Source organism: Molothrus ater, chromosome 4 (genome assembly GCF_012460135.2).
Source record: "Molothrus ater isolate BHLD 08-10-18 breed brown headed cowbird chromosome 4, BPBGC_Mater_1.1, whole genome shotgun sequence".
Taxonomy (NCBI): Eukaryota; Metazoa; Chordata; class Aves; order Passeriformes; family Icteridae; genus Molothrus; species Molothrus ater.
The window spans coordinates 23,375,611-23,386,085 of record NC_050481.2 but is presented as its reverse complement, the minus strand read 5'-3'; the positions used below and the strand labels follow the sequence as shown (position 1 = coordinate 23,386,085).

The following is a 10,475-nucleotide window of genomic DNA, read 5'->3' as shown; positions in this document are numbered from 1 at the left end:
TCATGGGAAAGAAACTTTTGCTGGTATTTAACAAAATTTTTGTATGCATACAAGATCCCTATTCTAGCCCATTATTACTTTTATGTGGGGTATTTGCTTTACTGGTGCATGGAAGAGTCTAAAGGCAATGGTTTGTCAGAAAACAACCAATGTTTTTTTCCCTCCTCATGAGCCCAAACAGTTTTCAGAGTTTAAAACCTTCTTTTCCTTTTCTGATGACTTTTTAAAAGGATACCCTTCTTTCTCTGTGTAGGAGTGGAAGAAGTCCCCAAAATATGCAGGTTTTTCCTCTTTTTGGACTCAGTCACATAGCAACAGGTGGTGCTAGGAGTTTACAGACCCTTATGCCCAGAGTTTAGGAAGTCTTTACTTTAGCTGATCCATGGAGATAATTTGCTTATTGCCTTGTCCTATTTGATTCTGACATGAATATTATCTAGTTCTCAATAGACAGTCCAATTTTAAACTTTGGTTATGGTTGCAGATCCCTAAATTCTCCTGGAGAAACTGGCTGATCATGGCATGGATGGATGCACTGTTTGCCATGTAAAAAACTGTGTGGCACAACCCAGCAAGTGCTGGTGAATGGAGTTACATCCAGCTGCTGGATGGCCACTTGTGGGGTTCCTCAGGGATTGGTGTTGGGGCCAGTCCTGTTTAATGTCTTTATTAATGATCTGGCCAAGGGGATTGAGTGCACCCTCTGGGCAAAGGGCAAGCTGATAGTCAGAGAAAGCACCAGGGACACAATTTGCATTTGGTTGATTGTCAGGATTTACATTTGGTAACACAGCTTAGTGGGACTTAGCATGTTAGGTATACAGTTGATGATCTTAAAGGACTTTTCCAACCTACATGATTCTATGATTCTTAGCAGATAAACTTAATCATTGCTGTGACCCCCATTCACAACCTCACATTTCACATCAGCTCTGTGCACCCAGCTGTATTTATGTTCCCTACCAGAGGCCTAGTGAAGGCAGAAACACGGATACAACAGCCCCAAAGCCTCCTACAGAAGCCACTCCTCTTTGACACCTTCAAATGAAGAGAGACGGTTCATTTCAAGTCTCCATTTACAGACATCTGCACATTTCTGGATACCCAAAATATTTGAAGGGGACTGGCAGATAAGAATGGACTTCCAGAAAACCCAGGCCCTTCCAGTGCAGCAGTTTGAGGCTTACTACAATATCCCACAAAATCTGTAGTGACACCCGATATTACTTGACAAGCTAAAGATCTCAGTCCCAGCCATATTCTCTGCTCCAGAGTGCTTCACAATAGGATTTTTCACTGGGGAAGCTGGAATAGACTGTCTTATGTAAGAACAGTTTTAGGTCAGCTCCTAATGTCAGGAAGAAATATTCAGAACTGCTTAAAAGGTAAAATTATTTAACACATGTACCAGATTCTTGCATAATTTCTCACCAGTTGACTGAAGAAGCACTTAAAAGAGGTTAATTTTTCCTCAATGTAAAGATGAGGCACTTTTACAGAGAAAAGTTGGGGGTTTTCTCTGAAGTTATCTAGCTAAGAATTCCCCAGAAACCTATGCTGCTTCTATAGATGTTTAGATGTCTTTCATTTAGAAAATGAAGTAGTTGCTACGTGACCAGCTCAAAAATCACAAAGCTAAGATAGAAGCCAGTGCAGTCCTACACATGGCAATGAATGCCACAGCTTCATCTGTGAGTCATCTGCCCACGGAATAACGTTTCTACCAAAGTGTATGCCATGGAGTCTCCTCCAAAAAACCACTTGGATTCAATGATCAGGAAAAAGCAAGTTAGCTTTGCCAAGTAAATGAGACTGACCGAGTATCACTGACACTAATAACAATACAGTTGAAAACAAACAGCTCCTAACAGAACGTTTATGCATTCAAACGATAATGATGAATAAAAAGCCTTTCCTACACCCCCTACTGACAACACAAAAGGAGCTTTAAAAGAAAACAAATGCTGCCGCCTAGGGAGCGAGCTGGAAATCCACAGATCCAAGCTCTTCGTACGGACTATCTCCCACGGGATTTAGTCATGGCTTTCCCTTCTGCTCTTGCTCGTGGTCCTGTGTCACCCAGGAGAGACTTCTCTTTTCCTCTAGATACCAGTGTTACTGAGCAGTACACCTCTGGAGGAGAAAGCCTGCATTCCCTTCAAAGGGTGCCTGAGTACTTCCAACTACCCCCAGTTAAGCTGGGAGCTGGAGCCCAGCTGTCCCAGAAAACACACACACTGTGCCTGCTGAGTGACAGCATGTGGAGTTCAGGGAACTTTTAAAAACATTTTTCCTGGGCAAATTTAAAAACAATTAAAATTCCACAGGAGGGAGAGTTGAGAATTTAATCAGTTTAAAAAAAATGCTGTTCTTGCAGCTCAGCCAGGGAAAAAAAGCCATTCATCTGCACGTTTCATTATCAAAAGGCAGTAAGCCATCTTCTGACCTTCCTTTCATCTTTATGGATGGCTGCACATTCTCCTCCCAGTGAGATCAGGGCTGTGCTGCTCCTGTGAAGCTAGAAAATATAATAAAATCCTAATCAATCAAAAGACTGTTCAACCACCTGAGCTCAGACAGAAAAGAGATCCTTTCTTGATTCGCAATTCATGACCATGCCATTCAGCTGGCATAAGTCCTTGTTAGCCTCACACATGTGTCATAAGCCAACAGGAATGCTTGCCATAAGGTTGTTGATGTCTAAAGATTACAGTAGCATCATTCTATAACACTGTATAATGAATTATGCCATGAATCTGTCACTATTATGTTAATATTATTCTAAGTTATGCTGTGAAGCTGTGCCAGGAGAGGTTTGGGGTGGATGTTAGGAAAAGGGGAGTTAGGCACTGAAACAGGTTCCCTGGGAAGCACCAAGACTGTCTGAGTTCAAGAAGTGTTTGGATGATGCTCTCAACATGGTCCTAAATGTAATGTACAGTTTTAACTTAAAAAAATTACACCCATCATACTGAAATTCACCATCTTTTTGAGCTATAAACCTTCATAAACACCCAACTGGGATACACTACTGTTATTGGTTGGCTTTGTTTGTTTTTTTTTGCTTCCAGCCCTCCAGTGATTAATCTTTGCTCAAAGAAAATGAAAGCAGGCGTGTGCTGGAAGGTAAGGATAGTTTTGACCCTTTAAAGGAACTGTAAGGCAAAAACATTATTGTTTTTCAAACCCGAAGTCACTGACCTGAGAATGTTCCTCAGGCATGAAATGTGCTGTACATCTCCGCCTGCACTGCTGCTCCCCAGCAAAGCCTGACAAAGCCATGGTCTGGGGCCAGGGGGAGAGCAGGTGCTGCTTGGCTGAGATCAAAGGTAAAAGCCACCTGTGTATTACCAAGCACTGTAGGACAACCCCAACACAGTTAATTTCAATCAGCATGCAAAAAACTGTTGTTGGGTGGAACAGAAAGAACAAATCTAAGATATGTGCCCATATCCATGACAGGTACAAGGAAAGGACCAAACCCCAGTTCTTGCACACCCTCCCTTGTGGGAAGGCCCACCAGAGCCACTCTGGAGGGCTCCCTTTCACAGGAGTCTTGAGCTTTCCAATTTTGCTTTGATGTTTGCCACAGGAAGTGGCTCTTGGGTGCCAGCCAGGCCGGTGACCTCACGGTCCCAGGGAGCAGCGCCCAGAGGGATGGGGACCTGGAGGGCAGTGCATGCCCCCTGCCCCTGCCTCCAGCATTCCAAAACAGCCCTCACTTGCAGCAAGAGCAGAGGGTGCCCAGGTCACTGCCCTCACCAGCAGGACCTGCAGGTAGGGAGCCAGGGGCAGAGGCTTGGCACGTGTCACGTTGCCACCACCAGTTTGGTAGCCACCACAAGAAACCCCTCCAGTGGCTCTCCAGGGGTCGCTGGCACCTGTGGGCTCAGAATATCCCAGAACCAAAGAGCACTGCCTCTGACAGAGATGCTGGGGTCTCCCTGATCCCAGGAGGGACTGTGGGAATGGCGCTTGGTACCCACTCACTTCCTTCCTTGGTGCACTCAATCCCTTCTCTGGACAACTGATCTTCTGGTATAGAGTGAGGACATCCCCTTCTTATGATCCATCTTTAGCAAGAAAATACATCAGAGTTCAGGTTACAACTGTACTATGGGTATGTTTACAACCACTGGTTTTAATACAGTAAACAAACTTTAAATATGCAAGTTTGTTTATTAAGACAGGCTACACAGAAGGTATACTTAAGGCATACTTCCATTTGGATTGTCTGTGACCCTCTAATTTTCTTGAAAAGCAGCCATCTGTCATATCAGCAATGTCCCTTTCGGACAATTTCTATTTGCGTATGATCTTCCCTGCAAACAGAAGAAAAATATATTAGAAGAGGAACACTACTTGAATCTTACAGACACATTTTATAAGGTGGTCTCTCTCGTTTCTTTCTATGTGTTCAATTAAATGCAGTGCTGCATTAATTGCATCACTTACTGAAAACATCACCACAAAGTAACCAGGATGCAAAAATCTATGAAATCACATACACAGAGAGAGTAACTTACCACAGGCTTTGTTACCTATGAAACCTGATAAAACCATCTGCAAATCTGATACCTGTCACAGCACATGACAAATCACACCATGAGGACTAACGTGTCCATTGCAAAGCACTAATACAAGTTAAACTTCGAAGTCTCTGAGATGCAAACCAGTTCTAATGCTTACAGTATTTCCCCCTTTCACATGGAAATTCAGTGGGAAGGATGTGCATCCTGATGCACCTGGGCACCTGAGGCTTTGCTAAATTTTGAATGTGTGGTTCTCTGAATGCTGGAATCTTCTTTAAGGAAATTTTAGCCAAGTACCCCTTAGTTTGGAAACACTGGTTTGTTTTTCTTGCAAGTCCTATACATAGTATTTTGGGGTGCTCCATTTACAAATCTCAATTTACCAGGCAAATGCAGACAGAAAAAGAAACTAATAGAATGCAAATTGTCCCAGATTATCAGTTTGTTTCCTTATCTTAATAGAATCAAGCTGGTTTACTCCTTATGAAATTCAAGAGGCTTGTTTACCCAAAATCAGGGTTAATCTGTACTAGTTAGTAATAGTATTAGTTTTATCAGGGATCTTTTAACCACAAGGTAGTGCCAGAAGGCAGATCAGGAATATGAAAGGCAAAATCAAGGCCAGGGGATGTAAAACACTGGTATGGATGTAAGGAGTGGTTCTGGCTGAAGGACACGCTCACACTAAACCCTGCAGAGACACCTCAAGCTGCTGCATCTTGAGATGTTGAGCATGTGTTGCTGTCAGACTAGGTTCAAACTAAGATCAGATGTTGTCATTGCTACTGGACACTGAGTATGGAAGAGACCTGGGATTTGCATGTGAGCACCCACTTAAGAATAGATTAAAACTAAGCTTTAAAAGAAAAAAATAAAGTAAGGAGGAAAACTAACTTTGGTCTTACAATTAAGGGGCTTCACTGCAGAGCCAGGATGGGGAGGGTTTGTGCTGCACCTTTGCTCCAGGTGTCTCATGTTATCATGGATCAACTGCAGCAACCTCTTCTGCAGCACTCTATAGATTCACACAGGGCTCTTCAGGTGCCCACACATTCCTTCACTCTATAGATTCACATGGGGCTCTCCAGGTGCCCACACATTCCTTCATGGCTAAAAGAGCTCATGGACAGTACTGTCTTGGCCATCAGGAAGTACAACTCTCTCCAAGAAGTCCCTTCATGGGGTTAAACTATGGGCTAGAACAAACCTGCAAGATGGCCATTGAAAATCACTCCAAGTTAATTGAGAAGTGACTGTTTTGTAATTTAGTACTGGATGTGTCCCTGTATCTGTTTCTATATCACCACATTACACTATTTCAGCAACTAGTCATGCAGCCTGCTAAACAGGGCAGAAAAATCTCTTTGTTCTGTCTTCCTAAGTGTGACAGACTGTACCTTAGATTACTCGGAGTGGAATGATCATTGCTTATGACTATGGACTGTTTTTCAAAGCTGAAATTCCTCCAATAAAGCAAAATGTTTTATCCGTGTTGTGTTCATGCCAGGTCAAACACTTTAGAACAACAACTCCAGGCTAAACTAGAAGGCCCCCAAATATGCCAACTACTGAACTATAAAAGAAAAATGATCAGGAGAGTACCTGACCACCCTGTTACCTTCAGACCCAAATACATGTTTCTGAGCATGTAAGAAGACAGCAAAAGAAGATGGTTAAGACAAACTTCTTACTAATTCTGCCTTGTGTTTATAATTGGATTTAATCCCATGTATCACACAAAACATGCACTTTACATCTTATACAAAAAAGACATAAGCCTTATCACTAATTTCTTAAGGAATTACTTAAGGAGTTGAAATAAGCAGCAGATTTGACTGGAGAACCCTTTGTTCTGTGTGCAATGCTGTATTCAGGAATCTGCCATGCATTCATCTGGAACTGAGGGATCATGCCTAAAAAAATGAAGAATCCTAGAAATCCTAGAAAGGCTGGATCTCAAAGCCCATCCTTCTGTTCTGAAAGGATTAAATATACTCTTTAGGTTGTGAGATGCTCTCCTGTCTGTATCTCCACAATATGGATTTGCACTCTCTGTGGGCAATACTCAGCACTTCTTTTTGTCTTTTACTGTACTGATTTCACTCAATTTCTCCAGATCTCTGTGAATTTTTATAATATCCTGCACAGATCCCCATACCTGTGCCATTTTGCAATTTTCATTATATAAAATATGATAGCTCTTTCAAGTGTAAAATGCTGATCACTGCTTTTGAACCACAGCATTTCAAACCTCTGTGACTTCATCCTTTAACAATTTCAGCTGAATAACTATTTGTCTGCTTATGTGAATGTCAAGTGGAGATAATGTAAACTGCCTTATTAATGTCATGCACCAATACTTCTATATCCTCCTACTCTGTTTGGCCAGATATCGTGCCAAAAAACTAAATCTCATGGATTTGATAGGATTATTTCTGACAAATCTGTATCTTCTTTGCTTACATTCCTCTTTACCTCTGGCTATGTACAAAGCCAATCACTTAATAACTTACTCCAACATCACTCAAGGCAGGAAAGATGGGTAGGCTCCTAATATGTAACATGCCAGAACCTCTTTTCTTCCCCTTTTAATAGATTCTACTGTGTGTGAATTTTGATTAATCTTCTTTTTTTTTTGCCTAAACTGTGGGTTTACCAATTCTCTTTGCAATTTGTCACTTGCTTGGGTTGTTTGTGCTGTGCTCTGGTGAAAGTGTTACCAAATTCTGCAGATATTCATTTCAGCACTTTCTTTATACCATTACCTTAAGTGTCCTTTGATACCTTTGTCACTTTCTTTATTTTGGCCTACGTTTCTTTTATCTTGGTAATTTGAATTTTGTAGATTGTCTGGTCAGAATTAATCTTTCCTCAGCCCCAAAGTCAGAAACTCATTTCAGCCTTCCCTTTCTTGAGATCTATCTGTTCACAGTTTTGCTTCTGCTATTCTGCTTCTCTCACTTATACCTTCTGCTGGAAACAGAAGATCTTTTATTTCATTAATATAAATTGCCTTTTACCATCAAAATTTCTATTAACTGCAGCTCCTCTCAGTTTGTACTGAGAGACTGCTCCATAAAGGTTTACAATCAATTGTAATGGAGAGTAATAATGCTCATTAGATACCAATTCTCTGTGTTTTCAATTTGTTTTTTAAAAAATTAAATTATTAAGGAATAAAATACCCTCTCTCAAATATCAGTCAGTCTTTTTCTTGATTTTTAGACAACCTGAAGGCAAAATAGTGTTTTCTCCTAACATTTGGCATTCTTACTCTTCTTTGTGAAAAGAAGTACAGGAGATTGGATCTTGAACATAAATATTTTATATGTAAAGCTGCATTTTGGGTGGGATCTTTCATGTTTTCTGATTGAAAGTGTGGGTCTGGCATTATATTTATTGGTTGTATGGCATTGTATGAACATGACAAGCAAGCTCCTCTGAGATGCTCCTTCTCAGGAAATACTAATACAAATATTCAGTAAATCCAGCTTGACCAAATTCAATCAAACCCGTTTACAGGTACCATGATAAAATCTGTTGCAGAGGATCCACAGCTGAGAGGACACTGCTCAAACTGCAGTGCAACAGTGCAAATGATCCAAAGCCAGTAAATTATCTATCAGTTATCTGGAATGTCAGGGTGAATGTTCTGCTTGCATGTAGGGAAGGGAAGGACAGAACTGACTACCTGTTAGCAAGGCAGAGCACACACTCATTTCCGTAGGTCTCTCCATCAGTGCCACAGACTGGATGGTAGTCCCTTGGACACATGTAGTTCCCATACTGGGCACAGTTGGGCTAGGGAAGACAGGTAGAAAAGAAGCCAAAGTTGCACAATTTGAAACAGGTTTCTGCCCAGCTTCTGAAGAATCCTGGCATGCACAGAAAAAAGGTGTCCATGGGGAGCTGGCACAGCATTTTAAAGTGCCAGATTATCTTTCATGCTCTTAGGGGAATTTATCACTTGAGGCTTGGCTCCTACTGCCTGGCACGGCTTAGCTGTGCTGTATGTGCGTCCCACAGCGCAGCCCCTCCTACCGCTGAGCATCAGCAGGACACACGGACAGCGAGTCCCCATGAAGGGCAAGGCAGACCGAGATGGTGAGAGAGAGATGGGCATGAAGGGCAGAGCGAGATGGTGAGAGCTGGGCATCGCCAGGGCGAGTGTGCTGCGGAGCCAGCAGCGTCCCGGGCGCCTCAGCTGCGGGGAGAGACCCCTGCTCAGGGCCGGGCTCCGCAGCCAGGCCAGGCTCACACCCCAGCGTGGGGCCCGCGGCTCTGGGGAAGGGGCCGGGGGCAGCGGGAGGCCTGGCTGGAGGCAGGAGGGCAGCGGGGCCGGCGGCACTCACCGGGTAGCTGGCCATGGCTCCGGGACACGACAGGAGACCTGCGGAGAGCGAGCAGCGTTAACGGCGCCGGGTCCGGCACGGATCCCCCCGAGCCCCGCGGGACCGGCCCCGGCTGTTACCGAGCGCACGCTGCCCCCTCCCGGCACCCCTGACCACTCTCTGTCCGCTCCGGGGACACCCCGACCAGCCGCGGTCCGACCTCAGCATCCCCCGGTGTAGCCGCTGTCCCGGTCCCGGCCCGGGCCAGCTCCGTCCGTCACCATCCCGTGCCGGTTCCCCGCAGAGCCTCCGGCTGGCTCCGGTGCCGTGCCCCGGCTTAGATCCCGCCGCCGCTCCGCTGAGCCGGCCGGGGCACGGCACCGCTTCAGGCTCGCCCTTCCCTGGGACGGGACCGGCCGGGACACGGTAGCAGCCCGTCTCCCACTTCCCCGGCTCCCCTCCCCGAGCGCCAGCGCCCCGGCGCGGTGCGCGGTACCGGCGAGGAGGACGGGCAGCAGCAGCAGGAGCGCCAGCGGCCGCGCCATGTCGCCACCTGAGCGGGGACAGCAGCGGGGACGGCAGCGGGGGCGGCTCGGGGCGCAACGGCCGCGGCAGCGCGGGAGCCAACGGGGGGCGCGGGGCGGGACCGGTACCGGGCGGGGCACGGGGCGGCCGCGGGGACGCTCACGGCTGGGATGCCAGGGCAGGGGCACGGGGTTGAGTACTGCAGGAGCCTCCCCAGGAACCGGCTCACGGGGATGGAAAACTTTCCCGTCAGAGCTCGGCGGCACAGTTAACGGGGGGCGCCGGCTGGGATTCCAGCGTGCCCCAGGCTTCCCTCCTCGGCCTCAGCTCCTCGGGGTTGTGCTTTGATCGCAGTGTCTTGGGCAGTGCAGGGAGGTTGGAAATACGCACGCAGTGCCGTGCGGCTCTTAAGGTCAGGGCCCCCGTCTCGTCATAAAGTGACAATAAAGTGACATGAAATGGCCTCTGCTGAGCTGTGAGTGCACCTCTCACAGAAGGAACAGAAAAACTGTCCCGGCAATAAAGCAGCCTGCCTGCCTCCAAAGGCGTGAGAATACGGGCGGCTGGAAAGCCTTGGCACGCTGTCCTTCCAGCATGGCTGGTGTCTCGGCAGCACTGCTTTCCAAAGAGTATCTCATCTGGCGGTCACTGATAAGAGTGGTTAGTTTTGCAGAGCCCAGAGGTTGGCTTTGCACAGGGTCTGGCTCTGCAAATGTTTTTATGCAGTTTCCCAAAATCTAGGGTATGAACTTCTTGTAAAATGGCCTGTGCTTTCTATGTGTGAACTGGGATTCGACCTGTCAAGTGTTTTCACATGTCCCACACAGGTACATACACAGACATCACATACACCTTTCCTGTCTGTGTGTCAACCTCTGAGTCCTTTCAAGTATGGCTTTTTTTCTTTCTAACAGTGTGCCCTGCCTACCTGGTATCATAGGGAGGTTATTTTATTATCTGCTTAATATGTTCTTATTCCTCCAGGTAACCTCTGCAATCTGATTGCAGTTTCAGATTTTCATTCCGTGCACACCTTTGTGATTACTGCCCAACACAAGGCATATTTCATGCAAAGGCCCCTGTCTTG

General features: G+C 45.7%; 1 protein-coding gene across 2 annotated transcripts; it reads right to left on the bottom strand.

Moving 5' to 3' along the window:
- Positions 1-2,445: 2,445 nt before the first annotated feature.
- On the bottom strand, positions 2,446-9,425 carry SPINK2 (serine peptidase inhibitor Kazal type 2). 2 transcript variants are annotated; one of them, XR_008508348.1, is made up of 5 exons: positions 9,360-9,425; positions 8,885-8,922; positions 8,224-8,333; positions 4,220-4,322; positions 2,446-2,518 (listed from the first exon to the last, which is right to left on the bottom strand). XR_008508348.1 is itself a non-coding variant. In XM_036382451.1 (4 exons), the coding sequence occupies exons 1-4, from the start codon at positions 9,406-9,408 to the stop codon at positions 4,277-4,279; spliced, it is 243 nt and encodes an 80-aa protein (XP_036238344.1). In that variant the 5' UTR covers positions 9,409-9,425; the 3' UTR covers positions 4,160-4,276. The 2 variants fall into 2 exon arrangements, 1 of the variants encoding a protein (XP_036238344.1); XM_036382451.1 differs by lacking the exon at positions 2,446-2,518 and having other exon boundaries at positions 4,160-4,322.
- Between the last annotated feature and the right edge of the window lie 1,050 nt (positions 9,426-10,475).